The 23,711-nt window shown below is 37.8% G+C and overlaps 1 protein-coding gene across 31 annotated transcripts in view; it reads left to right on the top strand.

Annotated features, from left to right (window-relative positions):
- The window catches only part of NRXN3 (neurexin 3), a 1,600,055-nt gene that overhangs the window by 1,544,016 nt on the left and 32,328 nt on the right, over window positions 1-23,711 (top strand). For 23 of the 31 annotated variants that reach the window (XM_046009334.1, XM_046009311.1, XM_046009316.1 and 20 more), the window contains one exon: window positions 3,481-3,559. In XM_046009334.1, coding sequence (XP_045865290.1) covers window positions 3,481-3,559 — 79 coding nt within the window. Of the gene's footprint in view, window positions 1-3,480; window positions 3,569-23,711 lie in introns of all 31 variants that reach the window. The other 8 variants (XM_046009332.1, XM_046009320.1, XM_046009313.1 and 5 more) reach the window with 1 other exon arrangement.

Raw genomic sequence — 23,711 nt, 5'->3', positions numbered from 1 at the left:
TTACTTATTTGGGAGAAAGAGAGAGAGAGAGAGAGAGAGAGAGAGTGCAGGGGGTGGGAGAGAGACAGAATCTCAAGCAGACTCCCCGCTGAGCTCGGAGCCTGAGCCAGGCTCAATCTCACGACCCCGAGATCATGACCGGACCCAAAACTAAGAGTCAGACGCTCAACCAACTGAGCCACCCAGGCACCCCCAGAGCTTCACTTTTAACATTATACTTCATGACAAGAAACTGTGTTTATCCCAATTTACAGATGGAAAAATGGAGGCTTGGAAAGAGGAAGTAACACACACACACACACACACACACACACACACACACACAATCACTATGACTGTAAGTGTAGGAGATGGGAGTCACAGCTGTGCTCTGTGGAGAGTCAGTCCTGCTCATTCCATGCTCTGCTAGATGGCCTGCCGCCAATCATCCTTGGAGTCTAATCACTATTAAGGGGGCTACTGGCAAAATATGTTTCCGTTGCCTGGGAGGAACGTTATATGCGTATGGAAGACCCGCAGAAATCAGACCTCTGGGAACTAGGGTACAGGGCCAGTTAACTGGGGGAAAAGGCCATGAAAATGTAGAAGAGCATATCTGTGGGGTCTGCAGTGGTGGTTGGGCCCATGTTGGGGACAGAAGTGGAGGTACCATTGGGGACACAGTCACCCAAACCACACAGCTTCAGGGAATAAATAGTGTAGCATTAGAAGAGGCAGTGGGACGCTGAGAGGAAAATAGTAAATATCCTTCAATCTCAGAGTCTAGTACTCTCCTTGGGGGGGAAAAAAACTCTATATCATATCTTTGGCCAATCAACATTCATATAACTTTCTTAGAATTTGCTTTCAGTTCTTGTGATGCGTTCATTAGATTGGTTTTCACTCAATACTAGGACCCTGAGCCAGTTATGTCACATACGGGCCATTCCTCAAGGTCCTTATAATGAAGTCACCAACAATTAATTTCCAATTGATTACCTTTAGAAGTATATTCTCAACTTCTTTTTTATTACTACCCTCTAAGGAGTTTTTTAGACCATTTCTTCCCCTAATTGCCCTTCTCCCATAAAATTTAGCAGTCTCCCACTGCTAGACTGTATATTTGTTTAAGTACTGTAAGCTTTTGGCAGGTCAAAAAGCATTTTCATATCTAAGATCCATTCCCTCAAACACCCAAAACAGTTGTTGCTGCCTTGAGAGCGGTCTTACCTGCACGGATAAGTCATGCTTTAGAACTACCCCACAGTGATGGGGACCCTTCCAGAAAGGCTGTTTGCCTCTTGTGATTGCCTTCTGCAGTCCTGCAGTGAACGTGTATCCCCTTACAACCTCCCTTCCCTAAGTAACCGAAGGTGGGCGTGCAAAAGGCCCAGTCACAACCGGAAACTCCAAGGAGGCATGCCCGCCTTTTTTCTAACACCAATCAGGCTGACTCTGGGACACCACTGCCCGCTTCAGTTGCTCGAAATGAAATGCACCCTTCAGTCGGGTCTAATTGAAAAAAAAAAAAAAAAAAAAGAAAAAAGAAAAGTACGTTTGAAAATTCTTTTTCTTTTAACTTTAAGGAGGAGCAGTGTTGAAGTATCTCCCTGTCAAATGTGGAGTAATGATCAATAATGGTGTTTAAGGCACCTCTCCTCTACCACTGTCCGTTAAGTGAAATCAACTACCTAGTGTGATTTTCTGTTGTTCTTTGTTGTGTCCAGTAATTCTATGCTTCATGTGTATATTTCAGAAAGGATGTTGTCTGGGAATGCTAAGCATATAGGTTGTCACGTGCATGGTCTGCTCGGGCTCCCGTAACCAAGTACTACACACTGAATGGCTTAAACAACAGAAATTTATTTTCTCACTGTTGTGGAAGCTAGAAGGCTGAGGTCAAGGTGTCAACAGGGTTGTTATTTTGTTTTTTGTTTTTTGTTTTTCTGAGGACTCTTTCCTTGGCTTATGGATGGGTATCTTCTCCCTGTGCCTTCACCCGTCCCTTCTATGCATGTCTATTTCCTAATCTCATCTTTTTATTGAGGACTGCAGGCATAGTGCATTTGGCTAACCCTAATGATCTCATTTTAACACAGACCCTATCTCCAAAAACTAGTCCTATTCAGAGGTACTGGGGGATTAGAACTGTGCATATAAATTTTGGAGGACACATTTCAGTCCAAAACTAACATCATGGGGGAAAGGTATAAAAGGAGCTTATGTGAACCAAAAATGCAGACTTTGACTAAGAGGTATCTGTTCAAATCCTCACTGTTTCTTATGAGTCCTGTGTCCTCTGAACTTAAGTTCTCCTTAAAACTCTGTCCCAAAGGACCATTATGAGAAGTGTATCTAATTAGTTAATAACAGTTATAACTAATAAATACATATACATGTCTAGCTCAGCATGTGGCCTCTAATTTCTCTTTGTTCTTGAATATGGATTCAGAGTTCAATGCACTGGGAATAATAAAACCAAGCAAATCACTTAATATTATTAATATCAAGAGGGGGATAGAAATGAGTATTTATTGAACAGCTATTATATACTGAGTACTCTTATGCACATACTAGGACAAAAATCTGGTTTTTATGTAAGATCTGTAGATTAATTATTCAATAGTGTTAATTGTGCATGCAATATCTGCCAGGTACAGAAAGTAGTCTTCTCGTCTTCTGTGCAGAAAAGGCCCTTCTTACTGCCCATACCCACAGTTTCCTGTATTTCTTCCAGTGGATTCCCTGGCATTGGGGCGGGGGGTGGTTTCTACAGGATCCAATAGAAAAAAAAAAAAGTTTCACAATTTGAATTACTGTTGTGGCAACCAGATTTTTTTCTGCTGTCGTCAGAAACATTCTTACCTGTGTCCGGAGGCTGTCATGTGGTATTTCTCTGCTGGCCTACATTACTAATTCAGCTAATTGCAGCAATTACATGAAGAGATCGCTGCTAGCAAGAAAAGCCATTATGCTGTTCCTGAACAGACTGCATTCCACAGCATTCATTTATTACGCCTGCCCATAGATTCACAACCACCAAATCATACACTTGAGACCACACACCATATGCATGGAAACCCTCAAAGTTTGCAGTGCCTTTTCATGCTGGCTTGCACTCTTACAGGGCCCACCATTTGTATAACCCTCCTCTTGCCCTTCAGATTCTCAAAACTGAAATCAAAATCAGAATAGAGGCAGGCTGTACAATGTGACTTACAGGGATGGGATAGTCTTGAGCCTCCTGGAACCACTTGGAGTCATTCAGCTTTTCATAAAGTCCATACAGGTTGTCTGAACCCTTAGCCATTCACAGCTGCGTAAGAGTTTAAAATGCTCTATCCTGCAGGATGCCCTCTTTAGAGAAGAGAAACATAATAATGATGGGAAGCAGGACATCGTGATAAGTCTTTGATGCTTCTGTTCATTGGTTTCCTTATCTCTCCCTCTCTTCTCTCTTCCCCTTCCCCTGCCCCATTATTTTTCCTTTGACACACACAGCCAACATCAGATGACCTTGTTTCATCTGCTGAATGTTCAAGCGATGACGAAGACTTCATTGAATGTGAGCCGAGTACAGGTAGGTTAGGTCAGTCTTGTTTTGCTTGCTTTATTTTTACATTTGCAAAAAACAATACATACATATATGTGAATATACATGTGTTTTATATATAGTATAGTATGTTAATGTATTTCCTATATCTATATATGTATAAGCATACATATATAAATATTAATATATAATCAAAAGCATCAAATCCCATGGAAGGAGCAGATATGAAGCCAGGGAAATTTAACATCAGTTCCTGACACCCAAAGAAAAATCTATGGTGTACCACCTAATGTTGAGCAATTGGGCACCCAGATTAACTATGGGACTAGGAAAAGTACCGCAGCCCTGGCGACTATGAAATTGACAAGGGGTGGTGGGTGCATGAAGACACCCTTATCAGAATAACATCAAAACACCATGAACCCAGACTGGAGCTATAAAGATCATTTAAATGTCCTGAAATGTTTCTGAGCCTGCGTGGCAAACAAAATAAAATCAGAAACCCAAACCAAAGAACAAAAACGAAACAACAAAAACAAAACATGATTTCCATGGGATTGCAATAGCAGTTAACATGGTATTATATTTATACTAATTTTGTTCATTCTACGTTTAGAGAATTGTGCAGTAATATAGCATAGGAAACACAAAATTAGTACGGAACCATGCCATGTCAACGGCTGAGATGCTTCAAAATGTATCTACCATGCTGAAGTTAAGAGGACTTTGGCCACTCGAGGCTTCAGTGTGTTACCCATTCGCACCCGGATACATTTTGATATTTTATGGTCTTTCTTTATAGTGAGCTATATATTGTCCAGTAGGCAACTGCAGTCCCTGATTATTTCCTATCAATTTTTCCAAGTCATCTGTTTTGAGACTTGCTATAAGTTAACATTTATATATATATAATAGAGAACAGATATCATCGAATTTCTGTGTATGTTTAATAGAATTAAAAGCTGGAGTTGGGTTAGGATCTTATTTCTGCAACAGCTGAGAGAAATAAATAGAATATTCTAGTTGTTTCTTTGGGTTGCTTTATTATTTTTTTCTTTTAAAGGTGAGCCATGAAACATGTTCTTTTGCTTAATTCTAGAGAAATTCAAAGTTTGTGAAAAAAAATATATAACAAAAGTAAAAACCTTCTGTTTCTTACCCCAAGATGATTTATGGGGTTGTTTTGTTTTGTTTTGTTTTGTTTTGTTTTTTCCTTCTTTTCAAATTTTGTTGAAGTTCTGACTAGTATCTTGCAAGTGGCTTTGAATCAAGGAAGTTCTATGGGTTCCTATTTTTAGCATTACATGGGGACATAATAATAGGTAGGGCCTTTCCATTTTGGAATATGACCTGTTCCTTTAGGAGCTCAGTTGTATAGAAGGAAAGTAATTCTGGCCTTGTGGTCAGATTTTTTCAGATTATTAGATAATAATCTTGATGTTCTACATGAGGTTTTAATAACACTGGAAGGCAGATACATCCAGTCTATACCAGAATTGGGTATTGTCACTCATTAATTCATCCATTCATTAATTCAGTAAATATTTCTGAGCACTAGGACAGGATATAGTTTATCTCTAGCGTTGAGGCCTTCCTGTCCTACTGGTTCCCATAAGCAAGCTATTGGAAAATAGAATTAGGAGCTTTGTTACCTAAATTTCCTCTCCAAAATAATTCAGTTCAGCAAATATTTTTTGAGTTAACTATATGTTAGGCAGGTAACAGATATTAGGAATTCAGATATGAATATGTCATGACCCCTAAGATATGTATTAAATTAATTCTGTGGCCAATAGTTTAAGATACCTAGACTTTGAATTTTTTGTTTATCCTTTCTCTGGTTATCTTGCTTTCATAGCAGTAATATCTGTATATATGCAACGTTGTTGTTCAAAACTTGATTTTAAGTCTTTTTACAATAATTAAGGCTTGGCCATTACAAAATATCGCCGCTGTCTCCCCCTACTACCTTCCTGCCTCCTACGCATGGTCATCACCATAGCAACCTCTCTAATAAAACAGAGGGCTTTTCCAGATCTGCTTCACAAGGTCTACAGCTCCCCAGGTTGTGGGTGTATATTGCCATTTGGTATTGAATTCGAACAGGCCCAAACCTGAATGGCTCCAAACTAAGTCCATTTGCTTTTTTTTTTTTAGTGGCTGCACAGGTGTTTCATCTGATTCAAAAGCAGAGGACAGGAATTCAATGCCAGCATTTCTTGAGTAATATAATTACATGGGGCAGGTGGGAGATAAAGCAGGTTTTAAAACGATCTGTTGTGTTTAGCAAGGGAGTGTGGGAGGGGGTTATATAAATAAGGTAAGTGACGCAGTGTTGGCCCTGAAGGAGCTAACATGATTCCCTCTGCCTGGGACTATTCAACTCCTCACATAGGAAAAACGAGTATTTCTTCTTTCTAAATTTATTTATTACATAAAGTGTTCCTGATAAGTGATTCAGATATATACAGAAATACGTTAGAGGCATATTTAATACAAGAAGGAGATAGATATTCCTACTGACAGAGATTTTACCCTGGGGGCCTGATTAACACTGATGAAGGTTATAAGCATAGAGATACTGAGACTTCTTTTGTATTCTATGAGAAATATCTCCATAGCCTTCACATCTTCCCCGAACAATCTGGATTTAAAAATCAGAAAAATTTAAACAAGTTATTTCTGGAGCTGGGTTTTATCTTGTCGAAAGAGAAATCTTCTGTTGCTCATACAGTAACAGATAATGGTGAGCTTTAGATTACTTTGACATAATTTGTTAGTCTGAGATTCGGTGTGAATACGGAGGTTAAAATTCTGGATTTGAACATTCTAACTCACTGTCTCAGTTTCTCAAATTTTACTCTTTTCCAGACCAGATGTTTGATGGAAATATACTAAATGTGGTTAATTACCCAGGCCTTGTTTCATCTTACTTAACAATGACCTTTTCTTCTCTCACTTTGTTATCCAGTGTAGGATTTTCTAGCTTTCTCAGTTATTTAGGCTCACTAAAACCCTCATTTTTCATAAATTTGAATAGTTTAGTATACAGTCTATTCAACATCTTTTGTTTTCATGTGGGCATCAGATTTTTAATGGAATTATTTTTCTTATATAATCTTTGCTAAATGAGAATGGGCTTTACAACTCCTGGTTTTGAATCAGATGTAAGCAATTGCCTTTCACACCCACAACCCACATTGGCACTTAGGGATCACCCTCCTTTGTAGAACTCAATCAGATCATCTTTAGGGACCACTTAAATTTTTTTGGAGTTTGCCTGATGATAGTCTAGAAATCTTAAATCCAGTGAGTGTTAAATACTCTCTGGTTGTAATGAGTAAAAAATAAATTAAAAAAACCTAGGCCATGAGAGCAAGTCAGAAAGTGAAAGCTCAGGGAGTATGTTTATATTGAATTTATAAGACACTCAAAATACCTCAGAATCTTAGGTTAAATTGGAGATTTTTCATATCTCTAACTTCATCTTCCCTTAAAGACCTAAATAAAACCTGTTGAATTATTTAAAATATATGTTCCATGCAAATAAATTTCACCCTAAGAAACCCACATTTCTTCTTCTTCAAAAAAGAATTCTCTACTTTTTTTAACGAGTCACAGGTCAAATTGCATTTTCTGAACATTTACATGGAGAAACCAGCATTGAAAATTTAAAAAATCATAACAAAGATACCTGCGTTAAATGAAAATATTCAAAAGAATATTTGAATAGCCAAGTACCTAAAATTGAGGGTCAGGATTTTAATTTTCCTAATTTGTACACATGGATTATATTCCCCTCAAAAGAAGTTGGTGTCTGTTTAATATTTCAGACTTGTCTCTTCAAAAACAAACTCTTTCCTTCCCAAGTGTGCTTCTATTGTGAAATTATGCAGTGAATTCATGTTTCATTGTTCTCACTCTTTGGATGCAACAACAACAACAACAACAAAATAAGGAAGCTGGGGGGAATTCATGTGACCACTAGAAAATGGGATTATTGATAAATTATATGGGAAGTCAAATTACAATTAAGATCTTTAGTAAATTCACATTTGTGATCTAAAATATGGGAACTGATTCTGATATGTAGAGAAATTGACAAAATTCACTTCCCAAATGGAAAAGAAATCTTCTCTCCCTTCCCCAATCTGACCTCCACTGTCTCCGTTTTTGGAAATAGAAATAATATCAAAATATTGTGATCTCAGGTTAGCTTTTGTGTAATTGAAAATTATCAGCTTTCTGAATTCTATATATTTATAGTCTCAGTATCCTAAAGTCCTGAAGGCTGGGGTCACAGAGCAGAGATTAAAAAAAGAAGAAGAAGAAGAAAAAGAAATGTCTTTTACACCTGAGAAATGGGCATGGCAACAATTAACCATATTGATTTATCCAGCCATTACACAAGGATACATTTTTCTGGCTGTCAATTAACCAGGTTTTTTGCTTCTACTTTTGTTAAAATGGTCCTTGATCAAATCTCAAAGGACAGTCCTCCCACCAGAGGGCAGACAGTAAAAGGAAGTAAGGATGAAACACATCCATCCATTAATAGGACGGTGCTTAACAACTTTCATAATGGTGGGATTGAGGGAGATGTTTAAACTACTGGCAGTAATTTGAGATCACAAAATAATTACTATCCCCAGAGTGATTCTCAGATGTATTTTTACTCCTGAAATCCACAGCCCTCACATTTGCATTAGGTGTTATTGCTACTTTGTTTCTCTTTGTTAGTCACACAATAATATTCAGCCCAGTGTGGGTGAAATTTAAATTTGGCAAAACACCAAGAGCATAGCCTTGTTGTGTTCTCCGGGTAGAACTGGGTTCTTAATCTTTGTCAGTTTGAGATTCCTCGGTATTTATAATATGAAAATCTGGCACAGAATTGTTAAAAACTCACGAAATCCTGGTTTTTATTTGCTGGATCACCGTAGAAAATGCAGCTGAAATGTTAAGACAATACTGATTTTGGATCAGAATGATAAGAATTATTTTTCAGAATCCACAGATTAAAAAAAACTAAATGTGCTGGTGATAGGCTTTAAACACGATATTTGTAGTCTTATGTGTTTATAGAAATATACCCTGTCATTAGTGTTTTCAACAAGCTTGAAGCATGAGCAACTTATACATTTTTATTACAAAGAAATGGATTTTTATTTAATTTTAGAAAGACTTTTCTACATGGAAATATGGGCTAATGACATAATGATTCTATTTGCAATCTTGAGTTTCCATATGGAAAGATTTTTATAAAATTAAATAAAATTCAGTGTATAGTAGAATAGTAAATGACTAAATAAAATACCATAGGAGTGTCTGAGTGTCATAGTGTCTAGGATCCACCTTGAAGCTTAAGTCTACTTTAAAACACATTTAATAAAGGGATAATGGAAGTAATCTCAGAAATGTTTTATTTTTGCTAAGAAGACTATAAAAAAATGGATGTAAATTTCATTAATTGCTCATTGTTGGCTATAGACATTAGTCATTTTACATCTGAGTTATAATACATGTCTAATGTATGCAAAAGCAAATAGGTATTGATACATTTAGATCTAGGCTAAATCCTACCAATTTTTGAATTGCACCCAGTGATTTATAAATTAATAGAGTATGTTTATGGGCACATAATGTTCCCAATTTAATGGTGTAATTTCTGTTTTCATTCATTAACCCACTTGTTGATGAATCATATCATTCTCTTATAATCCAACTGCACTTCAACCCAAGCTAATTTTTAAGTTATTGAAGCAAATATGTGCCCTTTAAATCCTTAATGGTAAATTGCTTTGATAATTAGCGTATGAATAGAAATAAAAGCATAGGAAAGTCTGATTGACTAGTACACAATTAGGCGACTGATAGCTCAGGCATGAGGTACAGAAAATAGGTGGCTCATGGATTGACCATTGTCATGGTTTTCATAACAGAAACAGTAAACTGAATAATAAGAATGATAAAAATGAAAAAAAAATCTGTTTCCATGACCCAAGATTTTGTGGTATGTTGAGAAGGGACAGGAATCAATAAGATCAATGTGTAAGTATACACATTTCCATTTGAAAATTTAATGATTTGTGCAATAACTTTTAGTGACTGTTCTGTGTAAGCACTAGAATAGGTGCTAGGAGAACAAAAATAAGACAAAACATCTTCAAGGAGCTCATAGTCTATTAGGGAAGACAGATAGAAAAATAAAAGGAATAAAAAAAGAAAAAGGAAAGAAAGGGAAGAACCAGTGTGGACAGTAAATGGAAATGCCTAGAATATTGTCAGAACTTGGAGGAGAGGTTGCTAATTTAGAAATAGCATACCCTAAGAGTGGGCAAGGAAAAAAACCATAGAAGATGATACCAACCAGTGACAGAATCACTTACTGCCCAAAATCATTCTTCTATATCTTCGTTTGAGGGCACAGAATTTCAGATACACTATGATTGAAAAATTAGTACAGTTCAGTAATAAACTTGTCTTTGAACACACAGTAAGGTCTAGTACCAGGTCTTCTTGGGTAGCAGGGTGAAGATGGTTGGGCATGATGAAGGGAGAATTTCAAGCCAAACTCATGAGAACTTCCTGATTTCAAATGCCAATGCAAGTAGCTGATAACAAGTGAACTTAATGAAATCATTAAGCAAGCCCCCCCTCCAAATTAATAAAGAGGGATTGGGTTTCCAAGGAAAGGTTTTTATGAGTTTCCTTTTTTCTTTTTGTTCTGTATTTTTTCTCACATTAAGTCCCAGTATAAATACTGTGTGTATATATATATATATGTATTTGTATATAATGTCTGTGCATATTAAATGTATAGTACCTATCACGCCGTATATATGTAGACACAGTTTAAGTGATATTAGACTAATGTAAACAGAGATTAACAACAGTCCCTGCCATCAGTCATGTATTTACACAGAAATTCATACCTCCATTTTTACATCAGCCAACACAGACTTGCATGATACTGTTTTAACTTGGGGAACAAAGCATGTGAACTTTTCTTTAGGTTTTGTTTTCTTCTGTATCATTATTACAGTGATGATTCCATAATTCAGTTATCCCTGGGAGGGGTGGAGAGAAAAAAATTATACAATATATCTATCCATATATGCACATTCCTGTGTATATATATACATAGATATATACCTTGTATATATTTGAAAAACATTTTCTGTCATTTCACCTCATCTTGTGCCGCATGAATTTTTGGTGGTTCAATTTACTTTATTTTGTTTTGATTCACATTTAGTATTTTGATCATTATGGCTATGTGAAACTCATTGCTATATTTTATTGGTAATTATAATCATTTTTTAAATACCGAGAGATACATAGATATACAAAATAAACAAGGCAACAAAATCTTTTCTTGCCATCCTAATCTCTAATTTCTCCCCTTTCAGCATATCCCTCCAGTATTTATATTTATGCTCGAAACAAAACAAACCCCAATAATTCCAAGAAAGTTGTGTACAAAAGAATGAAATACTGTGTTTTCCTCTTCTTCCTCCTATATAGATATTATTTTTCCTTTTAATTTCCTTCCTTTTCCCCATATCTGCACAGGCCACTTGCCTTTCTTCTCCCCACCCCCACCCCATCCATATGATAATATAATTAACTGAAAGGAGGACAGATGAGCCAGCAAAGTAGGAAAGAAAGAAGGAAGGAAAGACAGATAGACATCCAGATACAACAGAGAAACACATTCCTGCCCACAAATTTCAGATGGCATAAAAAGAATTTTATTGCAGATGTAGAATATTTGTTGTATCTTTTATTTCTGGACCAGCCTAGGATCATTGTGTGGCATGCAGTGATAGTTTTGTAGCTAATCAACTAACCATGGCCTTCATCACCAATGCATGGCTGTAACAATGCCATCTCGTGTTTCATCCAAGTGACACATCCGGGCTAACCCAGCAAGTCCAGTTTATGAGTTGTGGGGGTAACTTTCTTTTGTAGTTATAATTTCATGGGTTCTCCTTTTTCCTATTATTTCCATTGGGTCACAGCAGCCCCCATGAGCTGCTCTCACATCTCTGTATGGTTTCGTTCTTGTGTTTGCTTCCCTTGGCCCAGCAGTCAAGCATGTGTCTCTTGTCTAGTACATCTGTCTTGCCATCTTGTCTCAGAGTCCATTGTCGTGCTGTTGTTCTGTGATTCTGTTCTCTGTTTGTAACACGTGGTTTGAAATGCTCTCCCTTTATTTCTCACTCCCCTCTTGTCTCTACTTTTAACCTCACCCCTACGGAACTTCACAAAGAAGCAAAACAAATTTGCAGTCGAAGTGTAAGGCTGATAACTGTGCTTTGCATCTGGAAGTCATAAGTTGTGCTTTTTACTGGCTAAGGGGGGCAAAACTTAGAGTGGGAAATCGCTAATGATAAGAGCCAAACCACCATGCGATCAACAACAGGAAACCCTTGTTGATTTTTTTTGGCATAATCAAATGGGCTTACTGTTAAAGAGATTTCACGTAAAGGCTGATTTCTGGAGAGTTTTTCTATTGATTATCAATCTTCTAGTTAAACCTTTTCTTCAGGAACAGATGAACAGAAAGGTTTTTCAGAAAATGCTAGTAAGAAAGGATCCTCATTTCCGCTCTATAGAACAGTGCCTGTTCCTGAATTGGTAAGGAATTTGTGAAAATCGGAATGTGTTTTATTATAAAATGCATTTATGTTTATGTATTTTAGCCTAAAATATAATATAAATGTGTTTGGCAAGACATTGGAGGAAAAAAAAAAAGAAAAAAGAAAAAAAAAAAGCTTTTTAACTCACTGGTTCTACCTCATGCATGTTTTGAGGTAAGAGTATCTGTTGATCTTTCAGAGTCAAATGATGTATATTTTATATTATTTTTTTAATTCATGGAAGCATTACCAAGCCAACACTTTGACTTAGACTAAATCCTTTCTTTTCTCTTTCTAAAGCACATGACATCCATAATAACTTTAGTTCTGAGAATGGAATCTGAATTTCTTGAGACAGAAGTGGAAAAAAGTGCCCAGTTAATTATTCGGGTGCTGGATAATACTTCTGATCCAGAAAATTTGTGGGATGATTGGAATGACTCGGTTTGTTTAATACGGATAGTATGAAGACGAATCTTTGTAACTTCACCTCCTTATTCATAAAGGTTGAGCAAGAGAATATAAAATAAATATGCAATGGGTTAATGGATTAAAGATTTTTAAAATAGTTCCAAGATTCTAAACGTCCATGGTTCTAATCTGGAAAAGAGAAAGCATTTTGAGGCAGATGGTTTTACGATGAGATGTCTCAGACATGTCAAGGTAGCTCTGTGCTGCTCTTTAGAGGAAGGGCAAAGCAAGAGAAGCTTAGTGGGCAATGTGGACGGAGAAGAACTTTTTTTAAAAAAGACAGGAAAGGAGAGAGGCAAAACAGAAGAGAATAAAGGGAGGTAAGGTGATAGGGACGAAGGAGAGGTATTCATGATGAACGAGGGAAAGCAACTGGCCCATAAATGTTAAAAACCAGCACACACACAACCCTGATGAGTAGTATTTTCTGTCGTGTAAAATATTGCCACATGCCTGAGTTCAAACAACAAGTATGACAACATGAAACTGAGAACTGGGAAGTACTGCTCATTAGTACGTGATTATGTAGTATTTTCACCATGCAGACACTACAGACATCATCACCTCGAGAGCACGGATAACAGTAAAATGTAGTGATATAACCAGGAAATAATGAGTTTTAGGTTTTTAATACCTTGTTTTTGTCATAACGTATTTGATTGCAATTTTATATGCTTTCGTTTATTTATTTATTTATTTATTTAATTTTATTTATTTGACAGAGAGAAATCACAACTAGACAGAGAGGCAGGCAGAGAAAGAGGAGGAAGCAGGCTCCTCGCGGAGCAGAGAGCCCGATGTGGGGCTCGATCCCAGGACCCTGGGATCATGACCTGAGCCAAAGGCAGAGGCTTTAACCCACTGAGCCACCCAGGCGCCCCTGTGCTTTCATTTTTGACGATGACTGTCGAACAACTGACTGGCAAAATTGCTGAAAATGTGCTCATAATCTAGCCATCAGGAGTTGACTCTAGGCACCCCCGGCTTAAGAACCATGCTGGGGGCAAAAAACCATGGGATTTATTTAATATTTTTTATAAGTTATTGTGAGTGAGAAACTGTGATGGCCATCTTACGGTTGAGAAAAGGAGAACTCAAAAACTCTGCTTTTACAAGATTGCATTATCTGCCCTAGTGGCAGGGGTTAGATTCAAACCCAAATCCATTTGAAAATGGACACATTTTATTTGTACTGCAGTGTGCGCAGAGGATCCAGATTAAACACTTATTAAAGCACTAAATTTTGGAGCTCTCATGGGCTCATTTGTGGAGCTTTCACTAATTCTGTTTCCTCAAAATAGAGTTGCCAAATACTCCTCCTTTAGTAACACTGAAGATGAATAAGATAGTTCCTGGGTTCACAAATTTTGCTGCTTGAGCTTCAGAAAGACATAATAGATGCATTTCTGAGCATGTAATTGTAGCCTCCAGCATGATTCCATTACTCACTTGTTATGTTTTTATAACTTTTAAAATATAATGAACTTTATTTAGTTATAGTTATTTGATGCATGTTAATTAACCAAGTACCCAGTGAAATATATCAATGTCCTTTACTTCCATATTTCCTCATAGAGTAAACTAGTGTACTAACACTTAAAACAGCATGAGAACCATTGTATTGCAGATAAATGACTGAAGCTTAAAAAAGTTATTTTCCTGTTAGATACTTAATCATTGCTTGGTAAAAGAGTTTGAGAGATCTGGAACTTAAAAAGGAAAAGTGTTCGATCTTATTAGCCCTTCAAATTTGATGAGAAAAATTCTGTGATTGGGTTTCCAATAGTGCAATATTTTACTTTGATTTGATGTCAGGGTTAGTTGCCCCTGTGGTCAACTTTCAGTGACATATAATACTGAATAGAGAGTCCCCTGAACTGATTTCTAGGCCTTCTCTTATAGGTTTGGCACTGCTTCTCTGTGTTCTTTCATTCGGTAAATATTCATTGAACACTTAATTATAGTCAGGGATAGTCTTAAGTATTTTATATTTTAAACTTCTTTAGTCCTCATAGAAGTCTTGTGAGGGGCTATGATTATCGTTTATATTTTAAAGATGAGTAAATTGAGGGACAGAGGAGCTAAGCAAATTGTCCAAGGCCACACAGCAAGGAAGCAGAAGAAATGGGATTTGAACCCAATCCAACTGGCCCTTAAGCCCGCACACTAGTCACTAGGCTATACTGTCTCTTATTCTATAGCACTTACTCCCCATTAACCCAGATATATAAAAGAGCTGGCTTCTTGCATAACAATGACAAAAAGTTTGTGTATTGAGTATATTAAGTGGTTGGGTAATACTTGTTAAGTGGATTAATTACTGTGTCTCTCAAAGGCTTCAAAAGCATTGCTTGATCGGGGCTATGAAATTGCTCAGTTATGATTGATCTAAATAAACAGCTTTGGTTGAAACAATTTACCCTGGTTTCCTGTGCGGTGGAATGGCTCCAATATTCAGGGCAAATGCCACCACTTACGCGAGGTTATCCCCTCTAGATTTCTCCTATGTAATAATTTGTGCACTGGGGCTGCTCTCTTGTGACTCATCAGCGGTCCTGTTTAGAACATCTGATCAGACAACAGCCCCTCTGAAGACAGAGGCTCTTAGAGTAAGATGCTGCATTCTTTATTTCTGAAATAATTATGTTCCTTGGAACACAGTGTTTTTGATGTTACAGATAATAGAAAGCAACAAAATAAGTGAACAAGGGCGGCAGAGGACATCTTTCTTAGTCCCTCATTTTTATTTTCTTACATTGTGATCTCAGACTATTTAAAAAAAAAAAAATCAAAATCAACAACAACAAACTTCCTCCCAAACCAAAAACCAAACTTTTTTGGGTCCTTAAATTTTCTTTGCAAGAAAAGGATCTTAAAAGGATTTATTAAGAACTAAAATTCACAATGAAAAAGAAAGCATCTTTTTAAAGCTGTGCTTGCTTTTATTAGAATCCTTCCAAGAAAACTAGAGCTCACCCAAGCATCTGAGTGTCTCATTACAAGCTATATTGGTCCTGACCAGTCCTGAAGCCAGATTTTCTAAACATTTTCTAAACCAGAAAATGTTACAGTTGCAAACGTGTGAGTCGTCGTCCTCCATTGCTCAGTAGTTGCACAGCCCTCTTAGCTCTGAAACACAGAGGCACCTTTCTCCTGAAAGATAATGACAGTTGGCAACATTGTATTGCCAAGTGTTCCAATTTGTCCCATCCGTCACTCAGAGCAAAGGTCAGGGAGACTTTTTTCTGTAAAGGAACAGAGAGGTAATATTTTAGATTTTGAGAGTCTTAGATGACCCATCGTAACGACTCAGCCCTGTTGTAACACAGAGGCAGCCGCAGACAGTATGTAAATGAACAAGCATGGGGATGTTTCAGTAAAACTTCATTTGCAAAAGCAGGTATCAAACTGGATTTGGCAGTCTGCTGATCCCTGATCTAAGGACATCTGATAGGCTTCTGATAGTCATATATATATGACTACAAATTCCTCACCTAAATATGTGTACATGAGTCCTTGTTCATTCTGTCACCAGTATTAACACACATTTGTTGAGTTCTCCATTAAGTTCCCAAGACCATGTGGGATATGATAGGACATTAAGAACTCACTATTTCTGGGCTACTTGGGTGGCTCAGTCAGTTAAGTGTCTGCCTTCAGGTCAGGTCATGATCCCAGGGTCCTGGGATGGGAGTCCCACATTGGACTCCTTGCTCAGCAGGGAGCCTGCTTATCCCTCTACTTCCCTTTTCCTCTGCCTGCTGCTCCCCCTGCTTGTGCCCTCTCTGACAAATAAATAAAATCTTAAAAAAAAAAACAACAACTCATTGTTTCCAACATGTCATTATCTCAGATTTGAAACAGAACAACAAGCAAACATTCACCACCAGGGTCATCTCCACCCCCGTGCACACTGCATTTCTTTCTAAAACTTTCATGCTTTGCCCTTTCTTTTGCAAATCTATCTCTTGGACTCCCTGTCTCAGCTGGGCACGGGCTGCCTTCTCCCTGCTCCCAGGCCTCTTTGGCAGTGGACTCCTTGAACTCTAGCCCACATGCTGTGTCACATCCCAGTAATTCTTCCCCAAACCTTGGCTGTGGGTTATTGAGCTGACAGATGTCTAAATGACCGAGACATGATATTTGCAACCTGCTGAGAACCTCTTCTTTCCCCATACTTTTTGATTTGTAGCTTTGTAAGTTTTGCGGAGCAAAGTGAGAAAAACGTTCTTGGTAACACTGGCACAGGAACTGAATGGGGCAGACAAAACTGAAGGGGCGCGATGTGTAGGATCCCTTCCTGCATTAAGGGCAGAAGCGGTTATTTATGGCTTGGCCCTCTGAGTGTCCGAGGTAAGGGATTATGCGGTGGGGCACAGAAAGGAGCTCTCCTTCTGTCCTGAGGAGAATCATGTCTTCTACCACCCGGCAGCAGATCAGGCAGGAACAGTCTATGAAAATACAGCCTCAAAGCCATATTTAGTATGACTGCAGAAATGGCATCTGTTACTTAAGGATTTTATTTTATGAATTAGTGCTTCGTCCTTTTAGCATCTTTAACATTAGAAATCGATGGAAAACAAACGTGAGAAAGCCTTGGATGAGTATCAGGTAGACTGTGAAGCCAGAACCTGATGTGTCCCAGCTCCAGGGGGGTGTAAGATTCACTTTGGGGAGGTGGGACGCTTAGTGAAGACATGAGGAGCTGTCTCCGTTGGCAAGGCACCCTGATGTGGTACTGTGAGTTCTGAGGTCCTCAACTGGCTTGGAAAGAAAGCAGAAAACAAAATGAAGGACAATGCGAGGAGACAAGAAAAAGGGAGCCCTTAAGAGAGGCTTTGGGGGCAGGAGGTGTTAAGGGTTAGCTTCTAAAACAATGTAATTTGAAATTAGTGTGTTAAGAAGCCTCTGGGATAAAGGGAACTATAGAAAACAGGAATAAAACAAGACTAAATTAAGGCCTATTGATAGACGACCTGATAGGAACGTAACAAAAGAAAGTTGATTTCTTTTTCCTTCATTATGCCTGCCGTAGTCTGATATTTTATGGTGCGGTGGATTGGTTGGTTTAGTTTTTTTTGTTTGCGTGCTTGTTTATTTCTTTTTTTTATTTCTGCTTATGCGTTAACAGGCTTTCCCTATAAAGCAAACAGGCAAACTCCGTCCCCAGGGGCCATTCGGGTAAAATGAAAATCTGGTAGACCAGATTTCACACAATCAGCCATAACAGGAACTGATAAACTGGAGAGAGTGTGCCCTCATTGAACAGCATTGAAATTAAATATATTTAAGATGTTAAAACAAAAGTAGACCCCAAGAAATTCAAACAAAATACAGCAATGACACACATAGTGTCTTTCATTCTATCTTTAAAAATTCCTTCAGATCTCACCCCTTCATAAAGTTTGAGGAGTGTGCTCTAAGAAGATTTCTGGTGAAGGTACCACTTGGCAACACTGAGTAACAAATTAAACCCAGCAATTCCTCTTCTAAACTCCCATAGCCTAAAGGTCTTTTCTGTATCTTTTTTTTTCTTTTATTATAATCTTGACGTTTATACAACTCTAGAGTATACACTTGAAGAACTTAAGAGTTCATTATAATTATTTGGTCTTAGGGGACAAAACGAAAATCCACACGGGTAAATTGATTTGCTAAGGGTCACTGAACTAGTGTTTGTTAGAGTTAGAACTAAATCCCAAGTGTCCTAAATCCATAACCCATGCCATTTTACTATGTAGCAAGTTAAAAAAAAAAAAAAGAAAAGAAAAAGCTCGGATTTTATTTTAAACTGAGATAGTATCCAACACAAAATACAGAGGATGTGTAAAAGGTTGGTTTTCTTCTTCTTACTGGCCATTGAGGGGTCAGATCTGTAACTCTCTATTGTACTGGCCACTAGGGGGAGCCAGCAAGAGGTTACAGACAAATGGCGGAGCAGTTAGTGGGGATTAGAAGTGGTTTATGGTAAAGGCTCAATCAGCATATGCTTTGGTAATGAGTTACTTGTTCCTGCTGTCACCTTCCTACACTGAAGACAGATGATTAACAAACTGGAACTATGGTTCCAAAGCTCAAATCTAAACCAGTAACAAGCCAAGCCAAAACTTACAGCGAAATAGGAAAAGTCAGAACAGTATATATAGAATTTCCACAAAGTTAAACTTATAGAATTGCCCTATATTCTGAGATTGCATCTTCTAGTTTTTGATGGTTAAATCAATGTCTTTCACAAAAATAATGTTTTGTCACAGTTTGTAGCATCTTTAATTAGCAAATTAGTGTTGGCAACTGGATTAGTCCTTCCCCACAGATTTTATTTTTTTACATTTTACTGATTTTTATAAAAACAAACAAACCAACATCCAGAAACCAGAAAATGAGATTTAAAGTATTCCCTATACTGGCACACTAGATTTAATAGATTTTGAAGATCAAAGACCAAAATCTAAAATTTTATTATGAACCAGATGACCTTAAGATCAAGCCCCAGGAAGTTTTCACTGAGGACCCATGAAGTTATTCTATGTGTAGGTCACTTTGCTATTAAATATTAAGATAGTTTTTGAATCCCAGCACAAAGATATAGATGAAAGGCACAAAATAGGAGATTCCCAAAAAATTCCAGAATGTTATGAGAAAGCCAAAATCAGTTTAGAACGTAAACAGACTTCAAGAAAAATGGAAATGCTTAAGGACTGGAATCTAACTTGAGATTTTTTTTTCCATCTGAACCCTCATAGCAGAGTAGAGAGAGCTATTTAGCCATGCTGAATTAATCCACATTTGAGCTAATGTGATCCCTCTTTGTGTCAAAAGAAAGTAAAAAACCTTAGCGCCAAGCCAAAAAAAGGATATGATCTGTACTAAAGGCAGTTACTGGCTTGTATCTATGGTTCTCATCTCCTCCTCCTTTTTCTCTCTTGGCTAATCTATACCAATAACCTCTTGCTTAGCAGAATCTATTATCTAAATAATGAAAATATTACACTTAATCTAGCCAGTGGGTGATTTTTATTTTGTTTTATTTTATTTTGTTTTATATTATTATTCATTCTTCAGAATTTCTATGTAGAGTATATGTTATCAGAAAATAAGGAGATTTTATATATATATATATATATATCCATATAGATATAGATATATGGCTATATTAGAAGACCAACAAGTAGAATCTTGAGAATATTTAGACATAAGAACTCTGCCAGACCAGTAATTTGAAAAAAAAAAAAAATAGTGAATTCCTGCTTTTCCCATGAGTTTGAGTTAAGTCGGTGGTGTAAGGCTCTGCAAGGAAGCTGCTGGAGGAACTCAAGAGGATGATGAGGGGGATAGGTAGGGCTCTGTAACACTGAGCGCACACCAGCTCCCTGAAGTCAGTCCTGTTCATCAGGTGACAAATGGCCCATGGATGTACCAGGTGGTCACATAGCAGCAAGAGGCATGAGGTAGCCCGTAAATGACCCATTACCAGGAATCTGTGCTCGGAAACCAGAAACACAGATGGGATGTGAAGTGGCCTTCAGCAGACACTTGGGAATCTGATTGATTTTATATCCCAGCCTTGAGGTGACGTGTGGTCTCCACTGCCTGACAACCCTCGGCTGTACATCTGCTTGTTGGAGGGAATACAGAGAGGAGAGGAGGCAGTTGCAAAGGAGTAATTAAAAACTTTGCATTCCTCTCTCTCTACCTCCCTCTTCTTCCTTCTCTCCCTTGATAGGATGTCCAGAAAATTAAACCAGCTGTAGATTAATTGAGACTCTCTGCCTTGTAGGGAACATCTGTCACCCCTGCTACAGAGATTGTAGGAACGAATTAAAACATTTGATTACCTTCAGTCCAAAAGAATGTTGTAGTCTCTTCAGTCATTAGTTTATCAGTTTTTCAGTGTTTCTTCTCTTCTTTCTCTTTTTCAAGTGCGGCTTATGACTACAGTCCTTCCCTGAAGCGGTGAGGTATTTCAGCAGATGTCGTTTCCCCTATCTCTACGCTTTCTCTTGTGTAAGGGGGAGAAAGCCCTCAACAAAAGCAATTTTAAAGACAGAAAAGGTCTCCATCATGAACATATTTTTAGAAACAGCTGGTAAAACAAATGGTTCAAATGTGAGGCCTGGAGCATAGCTATTCAAACAACAGGGTTGTTTAAAGATAAAAGCAACCACTCTTCAATACCCACATGAGGAGCGATTCCCACACTGAGGCTGAAGAGATAGGAGGGCTTGCTAAGACTTTCTGATTTCTGTTTTGTGTTCTGGGACAACTTCTTTCATTCTTTTGATGGTGTTAGTGTGTGACTATTAAAAGCTTCCGTCAATTGCTAAAATTATGAATATCATCATAGATAAAATGTTTGAATTTACGTGTAATGGATTTTTAAAATTTTCTTTTATGCTTCTGAGAACATCCCTTTTTGATAGCATCTACGGGTAGTCCAAAAGAACCAATTGGGAAGTCAATAATGTCATGATGCTATCACTGATCTTATAACCCAGGTTTAGAAAAAAAGGCAGTGCTACTAAAGGACAAACATTTGTATTTACAGCCATTAAAAAAAAAAATCTAATTTCACTTTCATTGGCCACATTCAGAGTCTGCTTTATGACCTTCCCTTGTCATGACTTCATTTGTTTACTGAATTGTTTGCTCTGGAGCCACTGCCAAATGCTATTACACAGCTTCCTTTATCACACCGATTGGTGAAATAATTCTTTATTATATTTTTTATGGTAGTTCCAGTTTTCAAATTGTTAATGGATTCTCTCTGGGTCTGGCATTGCATGAAGGCTGATTTGTTATCATTGAACTTGATAAATGAGTGTTCCCCTTATCCATTGCCATTCATGTTGACTTTTTCCTACATTTTGTTTGCTATGATTTTATTTTCATTTGGAAAATTGTCAAGCAGGGGTAGTTAGTTAATCAACACGTTGTTCTTTGTGAATTCTCACCCAGTGGAGAAAGGCTCCCTTTTAAAATCATGCGCAGAGAATGTTTAGTACCTCCCTCTCCCCACCACCCACCCATCCCATGAATGGGTCAGCACAATGCTGATGCCATAGATGGAACTAAGAAATTTGAAAAAGTGCTTCACTTATCTTTTTCATTAAATAAATATAGAAAAGTATCTTTTCTATAACCTAACACATCCCTAGCATGTCTCTGGTATTTTACCCCAAACTGACCTACTTGATGTGTGGTTTCAGTGTTATGTAGGGTAGTTTGGGACTGATTTTTTTTTTCCCCCTTCTATCGTACTGGTCTTGGAAAATGTGATCATAAATACTGACAACCCCGATTTTTTAAAATATATGTATCCTTATCTTTATACACTTGCAATAATGTATCAATTAATAACTTTCACGGATGGTTCTTTTTTTTTTAAAGATTTTATTTATTTATTTGACAGAGAGAGATCACAAGTAGGCAGAGGGGCAGGCAGAGAGAGAGAGAGGGAAGGAGGCTCCCTTCAGAGCAGAGAGCCGGACGTGGGACTCGATCCCAGGACCCTGAGATCATGACCTGAGCCGAAGGCAGCGACTTAAACCACTGAGCCACCCAGGCGCCCATGGATGGTTCTTTTGATGTGAAAATAACTCCATATTGGAATTAGAGACCCTCTAGCACTTGTCACACCAGAAATCTGACCATGAAGTCTGCATATGTTTGTGTTTTAATATCATCGTGACCACACATTGTATATATACAAAATTATATACACAGACTTATACTTACTTCCTTGGATTTTTTTTTTCAATGTTTGATTTTCAAATAATTTCATAGCTGTGACAGAGTAGGGGTGGTGGTTTAGGAGGCAGGGTGAGGGCAAACCTTCTCTGATGAATTGATATTAGAGCTTAATTATGTGGGGTAAGTGAACGTTAACTGGGGAAAGGAGAAGGAAGAAGCATTTGAGCTTGCAGGAAACGTCAGACATTAGGAAAAAGTCAGTCATCTCTGAGAGGGAGTCATTTGGGAACAGCAACTCTCTTAGAGGATTTTGCCTAAGGTATAAAAGAAAGAACCTTCACATAAATAGGCATTGGTGTCCTTTTACCTCTCCTGGTAAGCAGAGATGAGAGTGAATTTAGTGACTTTAGTGACCCTCCAGTGCCCCTTGGTGGAGAGCAAGCAGGCTTTGTGAAGAATGGACGTATAGTAAGTAAAATGATGTGGTCACCAGAGAAATGTAGACTCCGAAAAAAAAAAAAAAAAAAAAAAGCCAGACTGTCATTTTGGCACAGGAATAACTACCAATAAAGGAGAAGGTGACAGGAATATATGTCTGAGATAAGAAGCATCACCAAAGCCATCTCCCGGGTCTTAAAGTCTTAGTTGATACCTACCTTTCAGTGTAGGATGGTGCATTATTTCTTCAAACACATGCAACTTGGACGTGAGAGACTGAAGACTGCATGCAAATTCTAGGTGTTCTTTTTTTCTTTTAAGATTTTATTTATTTATTTGACAGAGAGAGAGATCACAAGTAGGCAGAGAGGCAGGCAGAGAGCGGGGGAAGCAGGCTTCCTGTTGAGCAGAGAGTCTGATGCGGGGGGCCCAATCCTAGGACCCTGAGATCATGACCTGAGCTGAAGGCAGAGGCTTAACCCACTGAGCCACCCAGGTGCCCCTAGGTGTTCTTACATCTTGCAAAGGCTCTGAGTGAATTTGTCACACAACAGTTTTTTAAGGAAAACAAAGATTGCCTCAAAGGACTGTGCTGGAGATGAGAATTGCTTATTGATGATGGTGGTGAGGAGATAGAGCCAAGTATCGACCTCCTTATAATTTACACAGTTCCGCATCTCCCCACTACCATCGTCACCATGGCAGCCATTATCGGTTAAGTCATTGAATATGTGATTTTAAAGTTACTGATCATTTCCCAGTATGATTAATGATTTTGAAGGAAATACTTTGTACATGCTTTTTTAATACTTGCCCCACCATAAAAATTTGCCTGTGCTTCTACAGTGGGGAATAAAAGAAAAATTCCTCATACTAAGATTTATCATAATAATGATGTTTTCTGTTTTGACATGGATTTTTATTATTATAATTAA

This window comes from Meles meles, chromosome 6 (assembly GCF_922984935.1).
Source record: "Meles meles chromosome 6, mMelMel3.1 paternal haplotype, whole genome shotgun sequence".
Taxonomy (NCBI): domain Eukaryota; kingdom Metazoa; phylum Chordata; class Mammalia; order Carnivora; family Mustelidae; genus Meles; species Meles meles.
This window is presented reverse-complemented; position numbering and strand designations above follow the sequence as displayed.